This window comes from Aspergillus glaucus, assembly GCF_001890805.1.
Source record: "Aspergillus glaucus CBS 516.65 unplaced genomic scaffold ASPGLscaffold_15, whole genome shotgun sequence".
Taxonomy (NCBI): Eukaryota; Fungi; Ascomycota; class Eurotiomycetes; order Eurotiales; family Aspergillaceae; genus Aspergillus; species Aspergillus glaucus.
In genome coordinates, this window is record NW_019170467.1 from 22,433 (window position 1) to 43,853 (window position 21,421).

The 21,421-nt window shown below is 48.4% G+C and overlaps 9 protein-coding genes and 1 non-coding gene across 10 annotated transcripts; 4 read left to right on the forward strand and 6 right to left on the reverse strand.

Annotated features, from left to right (window-relative positions):
* Nucleotides 1–564: 564 nt before the first annotated feature.
* On the forward strand, nucleotides 565–2,640 carry ASPGLDRAFT_67783 (amidase family protein; the record flags this gene model as incomplete). Its single annotated transcript, XM_022549189.1, has 1 exon — nucleotides 565–2,640. The coding sequence occupies one exon, from the start codon at nucleotides 565–567 to the stop codon at nucleotides 2,638–2,640; it is 2,076 nt and encodes a 691-aa protein (XP_022398990.1).
* Nucleotides 2,641–5,264: 2,624 nt separating this feature from the next.
* On the forward strand, nucleotides 5,265–6,985 carry ASPGLDRAFT_130044 (MFS transporter; the record flags this gene model as incomplete). The annotated part of the gene is made up of 4 exons (XM_022540936.1): nucleotides 5,265–5,536; nucleotides 5,589–5,961; nucleotides 6,018–6,101; nucleotides 6,158–6,985. 4 exons carry the CDS (start codon nucleotides 5,265–5,267, stop codon nucleotides 6,983–6,985), a joined length of 1,557 nt encoding a protein of 518 aa, XP_022398991.1.
* A 630-nt stretch (nucleotides 6,986–7,615) lies between these two features.
* ASPGLDRAFT_t112 lies at nucleotides 7,616–7,687 on the forward strand. Its single transcript has one exon. It is a non-coding gene; the product is annotated as a tRNA-Arg (tRNA).
* A 3,675-nt stretch (nucleotides 7,688–11,362) lies between these two features.
* ASPGLDRAFT_521289 (uncharacterized protein) lies at nucleotides 11,363–11,974 on the reverse strand. Its single transcript, XM_022547678.1, has 2 exons — nucleotides 11,644–11,974; nucleotides 11,363–11,531 (listed from the first exon to the last, which is right to left on the reverse strand). The coding sequence occupies exons 1-2, from the start codon at nucleotides 11,876–11,878 to the stop codon at nucleotides 11,443–11,445; spliced, it is 324 nt and encodes a 107-aa protein (XP_022398992.1). The 5' UTR covers nucleotides 11,879–11,974; the 3' UTR covers nucleotides 11,363–11,442.
* Nucleotides 11,975–12,063: 89 nt separating this feature from the next.
* On the reverse strand, nucleotides 12,064–12,653 carry ASPGLDRAFT_49068 (uncharacterized protein). Its single transcript, XM_022547024.1, has one exon. It carries the CDS (start codon nucleotides 12,587–12,589, stop codon nucleotides 12,146–12,148), a length of 444 nt encoding a protein of 147 aa, XP_022398993.1. The 5' UTR covers nucleotides 12,590–12,653; the 3' UTR covers nucleotides 12,064–12,145.
* Nucleotides 12,654–14,297: 1,644 nt separating this feature from the next.
* On the reverse strand, nucleotides 14,298–14,714 carry ASPGLDRAFT_27159 (uncharacterized protein; the record flags this gene model as incomplete). Its single annotated transcript, XM_022543637.1, has 2 exons — nucleotides 14,298–14,397; nucleotides 14,437–14,714. 2 exons carry the CDS (start codon nucleotides 14,712–14,714, stop codon nucleotides 14,298–14,300), a joined length of 378 nt encoding a protein of 125 aa, XP_022398994.1.
* Nucleotides 14,715–15,639: 925 nt separating this feature from the next.
* ASPGLDRAFT_59321 (uncharacterized protein) lies at nucleotides 15,640–17,956 on the reverse strand. The gene is made up of 7 exons (XM_022548371.1): nucleotides 17,889–17,956; nucleotides 17,719–17,830; nucleotides 17,602–17,672; nucleotides 17,461–17,550; nucleotides 17,094–17,410; nucleotides 16,138–17,039; nucleotides 15,640–16,081 (listed from the first exon to the last, which is right to left on the reverse strand). Exons 1-7 carry the CDS (start codon nucleotides 17,945–17,947, stop codon nucleotides 15,695–15,697), a joined length of 1,938 nt encoding a protein of 645 aa, XP_022398995.1. The 5' UTR covers nucleotides 17,948–17,956; the 3' UTR covers nucleotides 15,640–15,694.
* A 374-nt stretch (nucleotides 17,957–18,330) lies between these two features.
* ASPGLDRAFT_521596 (uncharacterized protein) lies at nucleotides 18,331–19,024 on the forward strand. Its single transcript, XM_022547688.1, has 2 exons — nucleotides 18,331–18,564; nucleotides 18,635–19,024. Exons 1-2 carry the CDS (start codon nucleotides 18,448–18,450, stop codon nucleotides 18,890–18,892), a joined length of 375 nt encoding a protein of 124 aa, XP_022398996.1. The 5' UTR covers nucleotides 18,331–18,447; the 3' UTR covers nucleotides 18,893–19,024.
* Nucleotides 18,858–20,648, reverse strand: ASPGLDRAFT_49071 (uncharacterized protein). The gene has a single exon (XM_022547025.1). It carries the CDS (start codon nucleotides 20,528–20,530, stop codon nucleotides 19,307–19,309), a length of 1,224 nt encoding a protein of 407 aa, XP_022398997.1. The 5' UTR covers nucleotides 20,531–20,648; the 3' UTR covers nucleotides 18,858–19,306.
* An 84-nt stretch (nucleotides 20,649–20,732) lies between these two features.
* Nucleotides 20,733–21,358, reverse strand: ASPGLDRAFT_49072 (CoA-binding protein). The gene is made up of 2 exons (XM_022547026.1): nucleotides 21,214–21,358; nucleotides 20,733–21,149 (listed from the first exon to the last, which is right to left on the reverse strand). Exons 1-2 carry the CDS (start codon nucleotides 21,296–21,298, stop codon nucleotides 20,770–20,772), a joined length of 465 nt encoding a protein of 154 aa, XP_022398998.1. The 5' UTR covers nucleotides 21,299–21,358; the 3' UTR covers nucleotides 20,733–20,769.
* Nucleotides 21,359–21,421: the final 63 nt, after the last annotated feature.

Genomic DNA, 21,421 nt, shown 5'->3' on the forward strand with positions numbered 1-21,421 from the left:
CAAAGTCAAAACATGTCACGACATTTGTGATAAGATACAATTCATGCAGTGGCTGCAGCGAGATAAGCAGTGATTTAGGGCCCATTGCGGAGTTGGATCCCTCGGTAAGTAAATTCGAGCCGAGCAAAGAAGGCCGAGCCGAATCCAGCTCCGCGATTACAGCCCTAGGGATATTCACGAACGAAGCGATAAGCAATATATGGTTTTGCATCGTATGTACGCCGATAAAGCGTCAACATGTACGATAGGGGGATGTTCAAGGAATAGTTCATATCGATTGATTGAGCATCATCCCAAACTCGGACGTTGGCCTGGGTGAACCAATTACTGACAGAAGTTCCCAGTAGCAGAGAACGGAGAAGCGCATTGCCATTAAGGTGAAAGTCGAACCGGTGGTCTTATTTGAACCAACCAGGTGGTTGCGAACTTGTTGGTGAAGTCGCCTTAGGGCATACATAGTAGATAGATACATAGTAGAAACAGGCACTAGATGAGCTTTATAAAGCTTTTGACTACTTTCTTCCATGGCTGCGAATGTCATCTTTATTCAATATCGAAGCGAACATGTCAGCAATCAACGACCCAAAGTTACTGCAGACCATAAACCTGGTCGATGCCAGTATCAAAGATCTCCTCCATGCTCTGGATACCCGTGCGATTACAAGCGTCCAACTCGTCTCGCTCTACCTCCATCGAATCGGATACTACGACTGCCGAGGACCATCATTGAACTCTGTTTGTGTTCTCAACCCGAAGGTGTTCGAAGAAGCACAGCAAGCAGATGACTATCGAGCCAGCGGGCACCCACCCAGGCCCCTAGAAGGAATTCCCTTCACCGTCAAAGACAGCTTCATGGTCAAAGACATGACCGTTGCAGCAGGCTCACCTGCCTTTGCCGACCTGGTAGCCTCAAAGGATGCAGCCATAGTTTCTCTGCTGCGAAAGGCCGGGGCCGTGATATTGGGCAAGACAAATATGCCCTCGATGGCGGACGGAGGAGGCCAGCGAGGACTCTACGGGAGGGCCGAAAGCCCATACAACCCCCTCTATTCCACCACGGCCTACGCATCTGGCTCCTCGAATGGCTGCGGTACGTCAACTGCAGCGAGCTTCGCTGCTTTTGGATTTGCCGGAGAAACTGTCTCTTCGGGTCGTTCGCCGGCGTCGAACAATGCGTTGGTTGGATATTCGCCTTCCCGTGGACTGATCCCGAATAGAGGCCAGTGGCCACTTTATCCGACATGCGATGTGATTGTTCCTCATACGCGCTTGGTCGAGGATTTGTTCGCTGTTCTCAATGTCATCGTTGCGAATGATCAGGACGCTGTCCGAGGTATTGATTTCTGGCGGAGCCAGAGCTTCGTTTCTATCCCGAGGGCTTCGAGCATTCGTCCAACGGATTACCATACTCTCGCAGACCCTTGCGCACTGTCAGGAAAACGCATTGCCGTTCCAAAATGCTTCGTTGGTGCACCGGCCGCAAAACCACCCCATGTCTGTATCGAGCCGGTGCGAAAACTGTGGGAAAGAGCTCGAGCTACGTTCGAATCTCTCGGCGCGACGGTGGTTGAGACGGACTTTCCTCTTCTTGAGATGTATATGAAGCAGGACTTTCCAGGTCAGGGCTGCAATGTACCTGGGATGCCTAGTAGCTGGATGGATATCGAACGGTGCGAGATGATTGCTACGGCTTGGGACGACTTCTTGCGTATTAATAGGGATTCGAAGTATCCGAATCTCACTGCAGTCGATCCAGACCAAATACACCCTCTCATTGCACCCATGGACGACCCATCAAAGCACACAGAGGCAAAAAACCAAGTCCGCTATTCCGACATGATTGCGTCGGTGACGGTCAGAAAAAATACCCTCTACAACTTCCCCGGTGTCGAAAACGCAACGAAGGCGCTGGAGGATATGCGAAAGAGAGAATTCGAAGCGTGGATGGACGAAAATGGCTTCGACCTCATCGCGTTTCCCACCAACGGTGATGTCCCGTATGCCGATGCCGACGAAAACCCCGAATCGATGTTCCATGCGCTGCAGGATGGGGTCAAGTACGCCAATGGTGGTCGGGCCCTCAAGCATGTTGGAATCCCCTGTATTACTGTTCCTATGGGCAATATTGAGGGGAAAGATATGCCTGTTGGTTTAACCCTTGCGACCAAGGCGTATGCAGATAGTGACCTGTTACGATACTCGTATGCGTATGAGAGCACATCCCGACTCCGGATTTCCCCGCCGTTGACGCCTTCGGTACCATCGGACTATATACCCTTGGGCGATTCTTGTCTTCGTGGCTCGATCAAAGCAAAGCCTATTCTTGATATTCTTTCGGCCACGTGGGAGAAAACAGAAGTACCTACCCTCGAGGTTCGACGGGTCTCTGTTGATGGGATTCTGCATTCAAACGACTCTTCTGTCAGTGTTACCTCCGTTCAGGCATTTGTTAACGGCGAGAGATCCGCTCCTATCTCCTTGGTTGGTGACAAGTGGAAGTGGAAAGCTAGTCTGTCCCGGCCTCTGGTCAGCGAGAAGTATCCAACAATAGCGAAAGTGCCAAAGGATTGTTTCCTTGTTGTCATCATCGCTGCTTTGGAGAATGGAAGAACTGCAGCCTCCATGCTGCTAATAGACTAGAATGGGGGTCACTGCGTATAAGTGTAGCTTGCTAAATACATTCTCCTTTTCGGTTTCGTTCGCCATAAATTGTTTTCTTCTCATCTTGAATACTTTTGGGAAGCTCTTTATTCAGCCACTCGTTGTTGGCGAACATAGGATTTGAGCATCAATTCTATATTCTTAGTTACAAAGGAAACCTGCATATCCAAATTGGTGTAAATTCAGCATTCCGTGTCTTCAAATAGATGGAAATTTGCAGACAGACAACCTTCAAGGGTGGCTCGACAGGCATAGTCTCGTACTTTCATCATGGCAGTGTCGTGGCTGCTGCAGCGAAGAACAGAAGAAAGCTGCGAAGTTGGACGACAATGTGATCAGTCACAATACGGCGCGATGGTTCCCGCAAAGTACATCACCAAATCGGAAAACCAATCTATATTTTAGGGGGCATTATATCGAGCTTGTGTGGTGCGATACGGTCTGAGATGCTGCATTTCCGGCTTTCGCAGGAGGCCCGTCTACTTGTGAGTGATAGATTGTACAGTTTACAGGGGTAGAGAATCAATTATTGGAAAATCACGGTGATATATGCTTCTCCAACTACATGACAAATGCCATGTGGGGAACGGTTCTAGGATGTCCGTTTTTCGGGTCAAGCTGAAAATACAGACCGGCGAAACCATGGGTGAAATCCCATCTCCATGTTGGAGACCCGGTGCCACGAAAATCCCCGGCTTTTGACTGGCCATCTCTTACATTACATATCCGCCAAACCGAGGTCTGTTCAAGACGGGGAGAAGGAATATTGACCGGACTACTCCGTACTGCAGTTCAATTTGCGACATATGGCACCATCGACTATCTATGCAAAAGAAAAAAAAAAAAGTAGTTATAGTTACCAAAAAGGGTAAAAAATTCCCCTATGCTGGCAGCTGACCGTCCATACCTCAGCACAGTTCAATATTGCAACAATGCAACATCACCAGAAATATCAATGGAGCTCGCCAAGTTGGCTCGAATGTTCTCCATACCCACCTCTGCGCCAATTGTACTCAAAATTTAGGTTCTGTCTGCAGGTCTGCAGATCGGTCCATGCTGTGTAGTGCCGCCGGTACATATCCTACATATCCTACTCTCGGGGCCTCCAATTCATTCCTCTACCGCCACGACCGCCACAATTAATTGACGGAAACATCATATGTCCCAATGTTGGCCACATGTGACGTTACCGTTACGGTGACCAGTGCATAACAAGTCAATATCGAAATGCGAACACGCATGCTATGACTATGAAAGATGTCCCAAGTGACAACGATGCTTGGAAAGCCAAGTCATCATCCGCGGGGGATCTCCCGAGAACCGATAGCGATGGTCAATCTTTGCCCCATGAGGCAAGTGTGGGCCCAGGGTCTTGTGTGGCCCGAGGTCATGCATAGTAGATCTACATATCTCGGCCGGAAAGGTTACTGAGAACCAGCAAATCCCCGGATGCATCTTGTCAATACATGAAATTGTAGTACATAGTAGTGTATCGAATGTGAGAACCTTAGTGGCGGTATTCATTCGTATTGGCTATCTGGGATATTAACTTTCCGGATCATGGAGAATCTAACTTGTGATAACACGGAACACCGCGGATCTGTTTCACTCTATTTCCTCCACTCGTTATCTTCAGGAACCATGTCCATGTTCAATCGGACTTGCCAGCGCGCGCTTCGCGAAATGCGAAATCCCATTACTCCGTAGTGGTAGTACCTCTGCAGGGTGGTCACACCCAGCCGCCACAGGCACTTTCGACGCTGCGTAACAATCCCAACACACGTTCACCATGACGACTTTGGGGGAACAATGCCACGTCAACTTGGCCCATGGGATTAACCAAGGGATGTCTCCGCTGAATCATGCTACACGCGGAGGGCGGTGCGTTTTCTGCCATAGCAACTGGGAAGGGGAAGGCCGGTGATGTGATCAGAAAGGGGTGCTTGGCTAGACAACCTACGAATCCATGTGGAGCTTATCAGAAGATAGGTTGGTAGACCAGAGGATCACCAAGAAATGCTTCTCTCACGGTGATCTACAGGGCTGCGATAAACTGTTTTCCATGGACATTGTAAGCTTATTGGAAATGTTTGGGGGAAACGGAAACGCATGGTGCAGAATCACGGCGCCAATGCAAGGGTCCAGGGACCGATTCGTCATATCCTCGTGCTTAAATATGAGGTTCCAATGCAATGCATGCGCCATGAAGATCTCTGCGTGATGTATCTGGGCTGGAACTGGGTCACGCATAATGGGAGAGGGCTATTTTGGAAGCCGGAGAAGAACAACCGAAGGACTGACAGCGCATCCTCACTGGCCGAACCAGCAAGGGCCAGGCATACCAGATCCGACAGAAGATATCCCCTAGTACCTGGACGCGCGTTGTCTCCAAACTCAATAATAGTTGTACTTTTTTTTTTTGTATACAATTTGTTTCTTTTTTCGCATTGCCACTGAGACCTATTGTTTGACTATTTCTACGGCCATGCGCTCCGTTGATTTTGGAATATCAGAATCTTCAAGACCAGACTTTGGGTGCTCGGTCAATTCTCCATTCCTTTTTTTTTTTTTTTTTTTTTTTTTTGGTCCTTCTTTGATTGACCATGTCTACCCAAGCTCCGAGAAATTCCACCTCCACACTCACTCCCGGGTCGCAGAGCACTCTCGGAAATGTAGACCCTGTTGTCGCAGAAAAGGGCATCGTGCACACCAAGGCAGGTGCCATCAGCAGTGACAGTGATGTTGAGTCTTTTCAAGACAAGGAAGAGAACATCATCCACTGGGACGGCGATGATGATCCCCAGAACCCGATGAACTGGTCACCGTTTCGGAAATGGTTGACCATCGGGTTAATATCTGTCAGCAGTTTCAACGTGTATGTTTGCCACAGTGCCATTGATTGAACACTACTGACTGCCATGTTCCAGATCTATGGTTTCAACCGTCTTCGCTCCCGGCGTACCCCAAGTCGAGAAAGAGTTCAACTCGAATAGCTCGGCCATCTCATCGCTCATAGTCTCCATCTACGTGATGGGCTCCGCAATTGGACCTATCTTCTTGACACCTCTCTCCGAAGTCTGCGGAAGACTGCCTTTGACACATGCGGCAAATACCCTGTTCATGATCGCGGCGATTGTCTGTGCTGCGAGTATTAACATGCCCATGTTGATCGTTTCGCGGTTCGTCATGGGTATGGCTAGTTCCGTGCCAGTAACCGTGGGAGGAGGGTTTGTTGCGGATCTTATGCCTATGGAGAAGCGTGGTACTGCTATGACAGTTTGGACTGTTGGGCCGTTGCTGGTAGGTTCTTCCAGGTTGATATTGTCTAGTTTAGGGTTGCTAATTAGTTCGTGCAGGGATATGTGACTGGCCCGATCTTCGGTGGTTATATCGTTGAGACTGTTGGGTGGCGATGGACTGTCTGGATCGAGGCTATTCTTGTGAGTTGCCTAAGCTTTCTGTATCATATTATGTTCATTCGCTAATATCTCTCAAGGGCGCCATTATTGTGATTGTCTCTATGATCTTCCTGCGCGAAACATACGCTCCCATCCTCCTCGGACGCAAAGCCAAGAAGCTCTCAAAAGCCACTGGCCTTCACTACAAAACCAAGTTCGAGCAGGACAAGACCGTCTGCCAACTCATGAGAATCTCCATCACCCGCCCAATCATGTTCCTCGTCAAATCACCAGTCGTCCTCATCGTCTCCCTCTACAGCGCCGTCACCTACAGCTATATGTACGTGCTATTCACAACATTCACCGAAGTTTTTGAGAAAGTCTACAACTTCAGCCCTGGCCAGGCCGGTTTGGGATACCTTGGTCTTGGTCTGGGCTTCTGCGTCGGCCAGATTACTGTTGGGTATTTCTCCGACCGCTACCTCAAGAAACAAGAAGCCATACACGGCAAGATGAAGCCGGAACACCGTCTCCCGCCTCTGGTCTTGGGTTGCTGTCTCGTTCCCATTGGTCTTTTCTGGTACGGCTGGGCAGCCGAGTACCGTCTGCACTGGTTCGTCACCATCGCGGGAACCTTCTTCGTCGGGTTGGGCATTTACTACGTGCACCTGGTAACTCAAGTATACCTCGTCGACGCCTACACGCTCTACGCAGCCAGTGCCGTTGCAGCAGAACTCTCGATCCGGTGTGTCTTCGGTGCCATCATTCCCCTTGCCGGACCTGATCTATACGCCAGCGTTGGTCTGGGCTGGGGCAACAGCATTTTGGGCTTCATCGCGGTGGCGTTCGCCCCGACATCGTTCTTCCTACTCAAGTACGGGGAGCGGATTCGCACGAATCCCAAGTTTCAGCCAAAGTTGACGTGATTTCTTCCTGTTTACATGTATGAATATATATTAATTGGTGATATCTCGGTATATGATTAGCGCGGCGTCCTGGTGTTTGTGTTCATGATTGAAATTGTCTTGATTCGGGGGGTTTTTTTTTTTTTTTTTTTTTTATTGGGACGATAGAAGAAGTCTGGTTTTGGGTTTCTTGGTGACTCTTCTGGGATATAATATGTTTTTGTGTGTATAGATACCTAAGAACGATGTTCATTTTCTTTGATTCTTCGGTTCCGCATGAGTGTAGAAGCTGTGCTCGCCACAAACATTGCAGGCTGTCTGCATATGCATGCATCCAATAATTAGTAGTAGTACTCTGTAAAATGATATTGACCTAGACAGGAGACATCAGTTAATTAGACATGTATCATCCATCGCTGTTTCGGTATCTCCGTATGGAACGAGTTCTTATTATTCTTTAATTTCTCCGACTACGGTGTAGCATATGTACTCGGTCCCCGGTTCACACATCACAATCCATATCACCAACAACTTAGTATGCAAAACAATGGATGTAGAAAGGCATGCATAATCCCTGCACTGATCATTTTAGGGGCACTGCAAACCATGATTCGCTTATGTAGGCAAACCTTAGAAAGGTATATCAACAGCGGCCGGCTGGCCCAATGGTAAGGCGCTTGACTACGAATCAAGAGATTGCAGGTTCGACCCCTGCGTCGGTCATTTTTTTTTTTTAATTTTTATTTTTATTACATTTTTTGATAATGTATCATTATCCTATGCATTTTTATTTCCGATTCACTGCGCATGTGAGGAATTGTTGTTGCATTTATTCACTTGCTGAGGTTTAATTTTTCTTACCTGCTTTTTGACCGGATATGCCGCGCCGTCAACCCGGGAGTGTCTGGTCAAGTCTACAACAAAGCAATCAAGTCGGCTATTGACACGCTACTTAGACTCATATGCGCCAAATGCCATCGCGATATATTTCCGGTCGACTGAATACTCGCTGATCCATAGCAGTACCGCATAATCGGGAAATCGAGCTTGCTTGCGTATCTTCCATGGGTGTCACGGGCTCGGAAACTAGCAGATAAAACGAATAATATTCATATCTAGACTAGGTAGCCTAACGACGAGAATATCGAATCTGGGGAAGAAGAAGAAAAGGAAATCTATCTAGACGATGAACGGTCTTTATAGGCATTTGTGTGGTGCGGCTTAAGCCCTTGTTTGCCCATATTGCTTGTATGGCATCGTTTGATATGTTGGCGCTGTTTGTCTGGCGTTGAGCCGTTGAGCCGTCACAATGGGCCAGAAAAAGAAACTCCTCATCAAAGTATGGTCAAGTCAGGCCTCGAAAGGCTATCATTGGGGAACTGGAAAAATCGGTAGAGCATTTCCAGCACCAAATGGGTGAGAAAAAGCTACTAAGGTGGCAGTACGAGATATACCTTTAATAGATGTTGGAGAAGATATTCAGAATCAGGAGGGCAACCAATGCATATACAGACTACCTGGTGGACCGTTCATCCACCAGAACAGCATTTGAGGAAACGAGGCGCAGGAACCAAAACCTGAAAATCTGGATAAAGTCGCCATTGACATGCTACTTGGACTCATATTGTGCCAATTACCTTTGCGGCATCTTTTAATCAAACTGAGCTAAGGCCGTGCCGGCTGATTAGAAATACCAAGACAGTTTTCAAATAAACCGTCTTTGCCTGCAGGTCGATCCCCACCAGCCATGGTCCATAAAAAGCGGCTCTTGATTGAGCGTATGGTCAAAGAGACTTACGGAGTACAAAGACCGTCTTTTGACGGGAATTTCGAGGACTCTACAGGAATGGATAGAGCGTTCTACCAGGGTGGCAGTGACATATATGGCGATACCGAGAAAATATCAGGGATCAGGATGAGAATTAATGCATCCTGATGCAGCATGATATCAAACAGCAACCAATGTGACTGATGTACTATGTTGGGAAGTCTCTTCTCAAGCTTTAACGCAACCTGGATATGCGTATCTAGGCATTCCCAGATCTTGTCCCCAATTGCTGAACCCGCTCAACCCCCCAGGTTTGAAGTGATGCCCAAAGACCACCGCAATTCGATGACATGATCAAGCCCCTATTCCCAGGAGAGTGATGGAGGCCATATGACCTGACGCGCTTTCATTGCGTATGGGCACCAGAAAAACGTTGTCCACAACGCAACCAATTGCTGGTGCGACACAAGGTCAGAACTTATTCTCGCCTCGTTCGATAAAGTGGTATCGGATCTAGCATGATAGATCCGGCAGTTCAAAACTGAGTACTGGAGTCTACTGCAGAACAGCCGTTAAGACTGCAGATATTGTAGATTGACATACGCAGAATAGTATGTCCATTTGTGGATTGGTAAACCGTTCAACAGTGGTCAACTTCGTCACCAAAACAGCGTTGATCATAGAGGACCTAATGCGATGGCCGAGTCGTTACTGAGTTTGTCGTAATCCTCGAATACAAGCGAGTTGACTTTAGCGAAATCAACTGCGGCGTCAGCTTCATACAGAATCACAGTTTGCATCCAAGACCGCCAAGTCAACCTGTCAAGCAATGGCGAGCAGAAGCGAGGGCTAAGCTCATACACGAAAGAGTGGTTGAGAACCGTCCTCTGGACTGGCGTCATATTTTTGTTATATTATCCAGTGCTTACTGTGGTTGGTCATGTCCAGAATGAAGTCTCCTTCATAAGGGGTATCCCGGCATTGGGGAAACAATGTTAGCTCTCCCCAAGGAAGAATATGCAAAAAGGCACCTAGCCAAGAATTGGTTCATACTCACGAGACAAAAGTCCTCAAGACTTTTCAGGATATCAGTGAGTTCGATAAGCTCGCCAGACTGCATAAGGCTCAGCGCAATCACTTGAAAATATCCATGACTTGGTTTGGACATGTCATACGGTTCTTGACCATAACGCCTCAACTCGTCTTTCCAGTCTCAGAAATGCCCAGCGTCTACACGAGGGAGCTATGGTCTATCGGGGCACCACACCCTATACCTTTTACCAAAAAATGTCAACCAGTTGCAACTAAATATCAAACCCTTGCGGAGCTGTGCTATCCAGCAGCAAGCATCAAATATCAACACAGCAAGTATTACATGCAAGACATTCAAAGACCCACACCAATTGCACAAAGCCTTCTGCAACCAATTTCACGGACGTCAAACCAAAGCGACAGAATCAGAAACAGTGGATGTCATTGCCTTGTGTAAGCTGTGCCATACATACCAGGTGCCAGCCGCTTGACATACAAGTGCTTTTATACGGCTTTACATTCCATTATACTATACCGTGGGGGTTGAATGAATAACGTGCGACAACTGAGATCGGGTTTGAAGTTTCGTTAAAGTCCCGGAACAGGGTGACTACCCAGACAACTATCTTGAAAGAGGACTCAAAACTCTTCCCGTGTGAATTCTGGAGGACCGATGCGGTAATTGAGGGGGGGGGACATCGTTAGTACAGTAGATTAGACAGCGCCTGTCTTTCAAGTTGATAATATCATGGTTTCAAGATCGATCTCAACTGGTCGCTAGATATGGAATAGTCAGGAAAGGTCCCTGAAATTCGGAGTACTATGTACATCTGTCTTCGGGTTATCAGCTCTACTACGGAATATGGCGATTTCATCCCAACATCACCAAAAGAAACATCCCACAACCCTCAGTAACCGTCTAATTACCTACCCCATACCAATGCCATCCATCCCACGATTATCTATGTGGGAGTCACGTCCCATTCTAATCAAAACTCCTATCTCACAGCTATGCAACCCAAAAAGCAAGCAACCACACAGTGATGCAATGATAAACAATGCAGACACGACTCCGCCGATAGCTACTCTGTACGAATCACGCGGACGGCCAACCGGCCTATCATCGGCCTATTAATCGGTAACAGGTTAGCATAAACTATTGTCCCGCTAAGCTCTGTTGGAGTTTTACGAGGTCCACATGATGCAATACGGTCTGTCAGCTCATACAGACGGAGTACATACGAGTACGAAGTAATTACAACTTGTTCCTGGAGGATGGATATTCTGGAAATCGGGTTGTAGATACGGTGTACGGTGTGCGATGAGTGTCTCAATTTTCTTCTTCTTTGCCGAGCATGAATGAGCATTACTGCCAAGCACACCAAGTAAATAGTAATTTCTCGATTTCTTGACTTCAATGAAACAGAGGATTGACATAACTAAAGTACAGTAATTCCGCGGATCGAACAAAGTAGGCGGTGAATGCCGACAGAATCCCAGGGGTACGATACATACCATGAATACGAGACGATGGAAAATGTTACCGAGTCCGGAGACATTCCTTCAGTCTTGTACTCCGTACCCTCGAGTATCTACTATTATCTGCTATCTGCATAGGATGGTGCCGTAGACCCCGACTGACCGCCGGAACAGGTGGAAGAAGCGCTAGCCTAGCCTCTTAACTAGTCCGGTCCGTGTGCTGGCCCGACCGGTGCGCCCGGTGTGCCGTGAGCCGTGAGGCAAGAGGCGAGCTAGCCGCTGGTTGGCCTGGCGGGTTTGATCTGTGAGCTGAAGGATTGGGGATGGGATAGGATGTTGGGGCTTAGACTGCGGGGGGGGGGGGGGGAGCAGAATCTGGAGGATGTGCTAAGGGTCGTACTTTGTTCTGTATCTGTGTCTGTATGTATGTAGATGTATGGACGTACAGGGTACAGGGTACTGACAGCGACCGGAAGAATGGATAGAATATTCTTCGAATCGATCCAGACCCGAGTGTACCATGGTCGGGGACGGGTAGAAAAAAAGTCGCATGGGTCCATGGCAAGTAAAAGCGTGATAATAAGAATAATAATGTAGTCTGATTGATCATGCTTGACGTGTATCAATACACTCATAATGTACAAAAGTGCGGGAAAACAGAAACTTGGCTGTGCATAATATAGACAAAGAGGGCTATCTATTATTATGGGAATTAAGATATCGAATACAGATTAGGTCTATTAAGCTGGTCCCCTTGCCTGCAAAGGTCAGATAAGTGTCCTTGAAACAAAAGACAGGACATGGAGCATACCAGTACTGACCTCAGAAAGCACCTCCCACATTTCCCTTTCTCTCTCGGATTGTTCCTAGCGCTTGATCGTGTTTTTTCTTCGTTTTCAAATTCACAGAAGCAAACCAGCAGCGATCGGCGTTAACCCGTAGAGCACACTCTTGCCAGCATCGAACAGGCCGCTCGCCCCGTTCTCAAGGGGGTACTGGTTGGGGTCGTCGGTGTTGCACTCACCCCACTGGGAGGTGGTGCTCAGAACACACTTGGCCTCTCGGCCATCGGAGCTCTTGAAGGTGAGCTGGGCGCTATGCCAGTCGACTTGGATGGTGTTGTCGCCACAGATGGAAGCCTCCTTTTTGCCTGAGTTGTCACCGCAGCCACCGGGGAAGGGGCTGGAGGAACCCTTGCAACCGAAGATCTCTTCCTCGACGATGACGGTGCAGTGAGACTTGTACTTGTTGGCGGAAGGGTGGGTGGTCTCGATGTGAAGCTGAGCAGCGGAGATGGTCTGCGCCAGGGCGGCGAGGGCACCGAACTTGAAGATCCAGGACTGCATTGTGATTGTAGAGAGGGGGGAGAAATAAACCGATTGAAGAGATCTGGATAGAGAAAGGGACGGGAGGTATCAATCAGAGAGCAACAACACACGAAGAAAAGAACAAAAGGGAGCAAGAAAAGAAGAGGAGGCGAAGACGGGGCGGCGTGTAGGAGACGCGAGCCGCCTTTTATAAGAGTCGGGGGTTCTACTGGGGGCGCGTGCCTTGCAGCAGCACAAAAAAGTCAAAATAGTTAATCCACCCGGCTCAGTCGGCAGATTTCACACAATAATCAAAAACAGTAGTAATAAATTGAGTAAATAAGCACAATCAGCGAAAAACAAACCGCGCATTGCCAAGACCCAATGAGAAATCTTTCAGGGTCCACCTCACCACCTCAATCTCCGACTTAACCGATTCCAAGACACTTTCAGCATGGGGTAGCTTGCCTAATCCGGTAAGTATCGCACCCTGTTGCTCGTTCCGCGGATACCCCAGTTCCAAAAAGAATTACATGATTGGTGGATGGCACCCCACATGGTGCATTGCGCTAGTCAAAAAGTGTTACCTGGGCATCACACCCCTTGCGATTCAGGCATCATTTGCTGATTCATCTTCCTCGTTCCGATCTTCCTATTGGCGGTGGAAGTAGGAAGTGTCACCGCCTGCCTTTCTAGTAGCTGGGCCCTGGTATGCACCACTATGACGTAGTGGACCCGTTTAATCCTGTATTGCAATTGTGGCGATCTGATTGGTTACTGGTCTTGTCTGGAACACCATGTTTAATCGCTCGTGGAGGCGTGGAGGGATAACTGCCATGAATGAGGCATGAGAAGATTTCTAGATCGGAGAAACATACAGAGTACATCGAGGTGAAGATGAATGGAATGTACAGCGGAGTGAGGTATGGAACACCTGCTTGCATTTTTTTTTTTTTGTCCCGTGGTACATACAGTTACAGTTACAAGAGCATCGGTGCAGGTACAGCCTGTATCCCGTACTACTCTGTACATACTCTGTACTTACAAAGTAGCTTCAGTATTTCAGTTAGGATCCGTCACTCTGCTTGGATGATCACAGTTAGAATTGGCTTCCAAGTACTATGTACTCTGTACATACTCCTAGTGGTCGCCCTAGAAATATACCCAGTGGGTATGATACCGCACAATAACCAATCACTCCAGTCCTCACAGCTACTCTGGAGTACAACTCAGATACACTTCCTACCCGTCACACAACAAAAAACGATTGGCCTGTCCCTTGCAGCCCTTTTTTCCATCAAGTTTCTACAGCGCATTCTACATATCTTGGCGGGTCATGGATTTTCTGCCTCACTCTGTACGGGTACGGACAATCCACTTTACTCCGGAGTAGGTTCAGTCGGCACCTGTCAACCCGAGGTAAGATACCCAAACCGGTAAAACGCAGAGATTGAACCAAAGGCGAATTTTCGGGCTGTTGTGGGGCCTCGCTTGGATTATGGCGCGTTGTACGGAGAGGAAAGTCTGGAAGCGAGTAGACTATCCGCGTCAGACGATTATGGTGCTTGATAGGGTGGTTCCGTTACTTTGGTCTCCACTGCATTAACGGTGGGACCTGTTGCGGAGGGCTTGGTGAGTGTGAAAGTTTTTCAGGGCATTAATTTGTACTCCGTAGTCCTTGTTGCTTTGCTTTGGACTTCTTTCTGTAACTGATTGGACTTGTCTTCAAGGGTTTGGCCTTGATTGACTACAAATGAGCCCTCCATTTCCGCTTCTGCTCTTCTGAAGCACTTCCCTCGAAGCTATCTGCTATATAGCGGCCCAGGACTGGGAGGAATTTGAATCCACTGCTTCAGTCAGTATGCAGTCAGTGGAGGGGAACATACTGTCCACTTCTGCCTGTGGCAATGAACAGATTTTCATACTCGGGATGGTAATCGACGATAAAATCTCCCTTGGGCGTATCCGTATACCAACACAGTCGCCGTTGGATAAATGGTCGATCCTTGAATCTGGGTAGGAACAAACGCCAATCCATCTCGCAATGCCTGTTCTGCATCATTCGGCAAAACTGTGCCTGCTGCTTCAATGCCAATTTCGGCGCAGAGTAAGACGACGCAGAAAAGCTCTGCCCTGCTTCATATCCATACCCATGTCTCGCCATCTTAATTAAGGATATTGCTCCCCGGCGTTGGAGGAGACACAAACCACCCGGTACTCAGGTTAATCACCACCGGGAAGCCCTTGTTCATCTCTGCTGCTTCGTCAGGGCAGTAACCAACTCCGTAACCGTCCCCCTCTCCCCCGTAACAAAAGAAACCCCAGCCTCAACGCACCCCCTCGCTCAAAACCCAATACTCCCCTCCGCATCTGCCCACCCAGCACCCTCATTCGCATATCCCCCGTTATTTATGCAGGTCTAGTTTCCGTATAGGGTATGTGAAGACGGACGTTCGATCCGTACCCACATTAGTTGTTCGACCAATGATAGACGACTATGAGTGTGGTGGTAGTAGTATACTTCAACAAACGTGCATGAAGTACTGTTGATTCGCTTCGTCGGGATGGGAAAATGTGTGTTTTGGCGCAGAAACTCATTATGCGCCGATGTGTAATATTCACTTGGAAACAGTGAGAACCGCTGGTCAACTCGGTCAAAAGAACCGAGTAAGCATAGGCTATATAGGTGGCGAGGGGACGAAAGCCATACCAACAGAAGTACCCAAGAACTTGAAACTGGCCGTCACTTTGTTCGCCTCCAACCACCCAACCCCGATATACCCAGTCCGATCCAAAGATCCATATTGTTGTTGACGTCGAAAAAGATGCTTTCCCCGGGACTCTCGGTCATGGCTTTCCCCATGAGGTGTATCGGATTCGCCGCCTTGGTGGGAAGATGTGAGGATCTACCAACCTTATTCTGACGACGATTTCTTGTGACATACTGAGATTTGCTTTAGGACAATTCCTGCTTTTAAAAGAGGGCGCCTGGTATAAGAATTTTGTTCGCCAACTTCGCGCGTTCACTGATGAGCTTTATCCCTGGGGGAGGACTAGACATGATTACTTTCAGCAGTGATCAGAAGACTGTTGGAATACTGATGTATATTAAATTTAAATAAAGTTCTTTCGTCCATTATAAATCTATAAATCCCCAAAAGACAAGAAATGCAACTGTGGCGAAACAGGTATATCAAAAGACCCCAATAACTCCTCATCCATCAACGGATCATGGAAATACATCGACGACTGCGCATCCCCCATCGCATCCTCAAACCCTCTTTCGTTGTGTTTGTCTCCATTGTCCTCCCGATTTTCTGACGGCTCGTGTAACTGGGCTACATACTGCGTGGGGATACGCTCTCCTATAGAGCTTAGTGGCTGCAGCGAGGGTGTGTCAGTGCCTCGACCTATGGACATGGGATCTAGCAAGTCCCATAAAACGGAGAGTTTGAAGGACGGGATGCCGTGGTGACCTGTTGTTCTGTCGTTTTGTTGGATGAGGCTTTGGAGGTAGTTTAGTCCGTTTATCTGTGCTCTTGTCAGCCATGACTTTCTGTCTTTATTCAGAGGAGATGGGTGCTTACAGCCTGCCCAAAATGCGGCCACTCCCCCACCATACCCAGAATAAGCCCACGACACCTCTCAAAATCCGAACACGCCCGCTCAGCAACAGTATCATCACTCGCAAACGCAAAAATCCAATGCACAGTCGCCGTAACCACAACCTGATACCCAATAAACGGGTCACAAATCCTCATCCCTAGCTCCTCCATCATTCTCACTAACCGTACCGTCCACCCAGAATGCATAAGCGCCTGATCAACCACATGTTGTAAGAAAGATGGCGGCCTCAGAGTAAAGCTAGAATCCGGCTTTCTAGACGTCGCGATGTGAAAAAGCGGATGATTGAGAAGTGCCTGGACGGTGTGGAACATGGTCTGCAGAAGGAGCCAGGTTGTCCAGTATTCTTTATACTGCGCAACCTCTGCGGCAGATTTCAGGTGCTCCCTGACAGTTTTGTAGCGGTGCGCTTGCGCCAGGCTTGCTTCGAATTTGTAAAATTCTGCAATTAGCCGGTGGTATGTCGATGTGGAGAGCCAGGCGTCTTCGATTTGGCCGGTGTGGATTTGCCGCATGTAGGTGGTTGCTTCTCCCCAGATGGAGATTAGTTGGATACAGTAGCCTATGATTCCTTGGTCGCTGGCGCTGCCGCCTAAGGTCTGTTTGGATGGTGGTTTTGGTGTTTGGAAGTCTGCTGGGAGGGGTGGTTTTGGTGGACTGGGGGGCGCGGGTGTGTTGAGTAGGGGGTAGGTGTCGGTTTGTAAAGTGTTTGGACCTGGGGTGAAAACTTGTTCTAGGATGTAGATGCTCCAGCAGCATCTGGCTTTGTCTTCGTTGGGAGAGGTTTCGGGATGGTTGGATTTGAGGGTTTTGGCGAGCCTTGATGCTATGCTTATGTTCATTACCGTTCTAGCTTGTTTTCCGGCTGTACAAGACATCAGCAAATAAGTCTCTACTAAGACTGAAAGTATGAGCTCACCGGCAATATCACACAAAGTCAGCAAGCACAACGCCTGTAAAAGCTCCATAGTACAAATGCCCTCTGCCGCTCGAAGAATTACCGTCTCCCGAGCAGACCGGATGTAAAAGTCCACAGCCTCTGTTTTGGAAGCGCCATAGAACGGATGCTCCGAGAAGGGCAATATAACTGCTAAAAGTGACCGCAGTAAATACCGTGGAAAGAGAGCAACCTGTTCGTGTAAAAGGGTAGGATTGAAAAGCGGAAGAGGTTGTATGTGTATCCGGGATTTGTAGATCTCAACAAAGTAGGGCAGTACTTCCAGAGGGGGATGAGGGCTGTTTAGTTAGCCCTGATACCCGGAAAATAGGGTTAATGAAATTCATACAAAGCATGAATATCAAAGCCTACGGAAGAAGGCAGGGTCACCGCAGAGCCTTCCGGCCGCGCTGTAGGTCTCGTCTGCCCACTCAATGCCCTAACATACCATCAGCAACACTCTCAAAGTAATGTCTAGAGTATGGCGAACTGAATAGTATCATGCATCCGCTCCACCTGCATTTCCAACCGATGCAGCCGTTCCTTCGAGTCATTTTTGGACTTGCCACTCAGCGCAATTCTCAAATCATCCAATATACTAATTTACCTTAAATGCCACAGTTCCAACCTTATCCTTTGGCAAATACACACATCTCTGACTCAGCCTCCGACAAAACGAACATATCGGTTTCTCGCCTGGGCATTTCGTCTTTTTCTTCCTGCTGGAAGTCAGCATCTGCCATCGGCTTTAGACGAGAATAACGCTATTCCACTCACCGACATGGTTCACATGCATGCTTAGCTCGCGGTTCATGAAAATATGGGTCTCCGTTCATATTTTCCGTCTAATTTGCAGTAGTGCAGAATCAGAAGACAGACTTCGTTGTAAAAGGTGGTGTAATGAGCTTTCGCCAACAATTTGCCATTCCGGCTTCCGCTCACGTGGGCGGGACACGGGAGTTTCCGTTTTTGGTATTGAGAACCCTAACGGGGAGTGAACTGTGGGGAAGTAATTACGCACTGTGAAATGGGTATAAATTGTTTGGTTATAGCTAGATGAGATTATTAGATCTACTATTTAATCCCCGTTGCTGATATGTCCTGTGATATTCGAGTTTGTACTCTGCATAGTTGGAACCATCCAGGAAACCGAATCGCTCACCCACAGAACAGGACGGACCAGTATGGGGAACCACAGATCACTCCACTATTCCCGTGCCCACATCAGTACCTCTAGCTCCATGATGATATTATCTTTCTGGAAAAAGTAGAAAGGTAAATAGAAAATAATAGCTAACCAACATCCCTCGAACCCAACTTCTTCCCTACACACAAAATGCTCCCAATCGCTATCCATACCCTACAATCACTCGTCGCCCTAGCGGTCATCGGCTGCTCTGCAGCTAAACTGTCAGAGGAAGCACCCAGCGGATATGCTCTGGCTATGTTTACGGTATGCTAAGCACCAACCTCTCCATCCCATCATATCGCTTACTGACACTACATTTTCGGTTGATAAATAGGCCATCGCTACGATCCTCGCGACTATATACATCATAACCACATCGTTTATAGCAAAGAGTCTCTTTAAACTCTGGTCTGCCGTCGCGTGCAATGTCATTACTTTGATACTATGGGTGATAACGATCGCGGTCTTGGTGGATGAAAATCGCCCGGGATGTGGTGGGCATAGAAATCATGGATGTTACAGGAAGCGCTATGAAAAGGGGGTTGATGGTATTTGGGCTGCGACGCTGGCATTGTGTGCTCTTGAAGGGTGAATATTATTTGTTATTCAACGTGATTTGTGATGACTTGCTGATTGGGGGAATTTGCAGGGCGCTTTCGGTTATTGGATGCGGTGTTCTTTGTGGTTCTCGCAGATTTTGAACAGTGTATTGGGGGCTTTCAGTTTGATGGGATACCTTGGGAGTGGGCTAAAGTCAGTAAGATTAAACCCGACGAATTCTCGTGGTCACATTAATGATGATCGTTTAGATACATTAGACTCATCAGTCGTCATAGCACTCAGTTCATAACACTTTTCTCGTAACACCACTGCCAACTAGCAGCTGAATAAACAAAAGCCAAACCTGTCATAATACGTAAAAGATGTCTTCCAAAAGAAGGTAAGGGGTATCAAGAGAGACGCAGATGGATATAAAAAGGCATAAGTCGAAAAGCAAGGGGAGGGATCAGTTGTAGTCCATTCCCAGTTCATCGACCTCAAATTGGGCTCCCAATGCCTGCTTGCCTTCTTGAATCATCATCTCTAGCTGTCGATTCAGACGTCGCAGATTTGCGTCTTCCTCCCGCTCCATACGCCGCATCTGCGCGACGAAGCGCTGCGTCTCAGCTGATACGGGGCTATCACGATGCTTTTTGTTGCTGGAGGATTTGTTGCTGGAGGATTTGTTGCTGGAGGATTTGTTGCTGGAGGATTTGCTGTTGGAGGATTTGCTGTTGGAGGATGGAACTGGGATCCGTGTGGGGGTGGTTGGTCCGCCAAGAGAGGTCCTTTTACCCACGCGTGGCACCGCAGTCGACCTGTGATGCGTAGGAGACAGATCTTCAGTGCCGCACATACGGTGCACTCGTTTCGCGGGGTTTGGTGCCTCGACTCCAAAGGAGAAACAGTCCGCGGGACCGTCAGTCTGAACCACGACCCAGTTTTTGTGAATCTCGTTGTCATCGGGGTACTGGCCGGGGATGGGAGTCGATTCGCCTTTGAAGTAGTAGGCAGAGGTACCCTCGGTCGCTTCATCAACAGCAGTCTTTTCAGTCGACGTGGACTGCGAGGGAGAAGGAGCTCTGTGACTGTAATCAAGCTGGGGCGCTGAATCCGTAGACATGTGATAACCATGACCACCCCCAGCATAGAAACCACGAAACGCACCCGACCAGCAAAAACTCCATACTTTTCCCACGGCATTCATCACAGATTGACCCCAGCTAGCCGGAAGAGGCGATGGAGTAACATCCTTCTTGTCCTGAACTCCTTCCTGCTGTTCCTGACGACTGCGCTTGCGGGTGTTCCCTGTGTGACTGGATAAAAGATCGACACTGGCATCGATAGGAGGAGCTAGAGGTAGCTCTCCACGGATATCCGGGTGATCATATTCTATTCCAGAGACATTTTCATCCCGACCCAACCAGGAAGAGCGATAGAGGTGATCGTCACCATCGTGAGCGGCAGCGGCGGAGAAATCATACAGAGAACGGCGTTTATCGGAGCCTCCGGTGCGGGATCGTTTGCGAGAACTCGTAGAAATAGTATTGAAGAGGGAAGACGAAGCAGAAGTGGTAGAGGGCGTCTGGTAGAGCTGGGAATGAGCGTCGGCCAGATCGAGTTTTGGTGGAACGGGGGAGTGATGGACGGGGGAGCTGTAGAGAGAAGAAGAGGCACGCGAACTGGGCATAATGAAGAGAAATAGTATTCAGTGGGAGAATTAATGATCTAGATGGCTAAAAATCCTCTTCCATGATAAAAAATGAACAATGGAAGTGAGGATGAAAAATGATGAAAAAAGAAGAAAGTTGAGAGAAAAAGAAGGTGAAGAAAATGGTGAGGCTGAAGTTACTTTACTGCACTATGACTATATCCTAGCATCCATCATTCACAAAAAATACTAGTACTTCAACACTAACAAAGAAAAGATTACAGCTTCTGAGCACCCCATTGCACCCCAGCAGCATCCAATCCAGCTTCTCCATCCACCAAAACACACCATCCTTCTCCTCCTCGGCCTCCATCTCCGGCAATCACGGCCTCAAAGTGCTTCCTCGCAAACTGCAGCACCGCATCATCAAATGTGCCCGGCTGCAACCAGACGGCGGGGATTCCGACCGAATGCGCTTCCTGCAGCACCGACAGCGACACCGCGGGGGGCGTCACGACCGACAGCGACGTCTGCGTGGGCGACGGCAAGGCGGACGGTGAGGCGACCGTAGCGTAGTCCTTGGAGGGGAGAGAAATCTGGGGAGATCGGGGGTTGAGGGGAGTGACGGGGAGCGAGTGCTGGTGATACCAGGCAAGCACTAGATGTAGAGAGAGAGAGTCAGTTACTCTTCCTCATTGGGAAATCATGAGGCTATTCCCCACGTTTGTAGCCAAACTTGTTGGCATCATTGCTGGCACCGGCCACGGCGAACCGGGGAGAGGAGAAGAAACGCTTGACGGCTTCCATAGTGATTTCTAGTAGATATAGTAGTTATGTGTTTATGTGTGATTCGAGAGTATGAAGAAGAATGCAACTACAACACAGCGTAACTACTTGTGAAGTTCCGGAGGGATCGTCGACCTCGGTTCT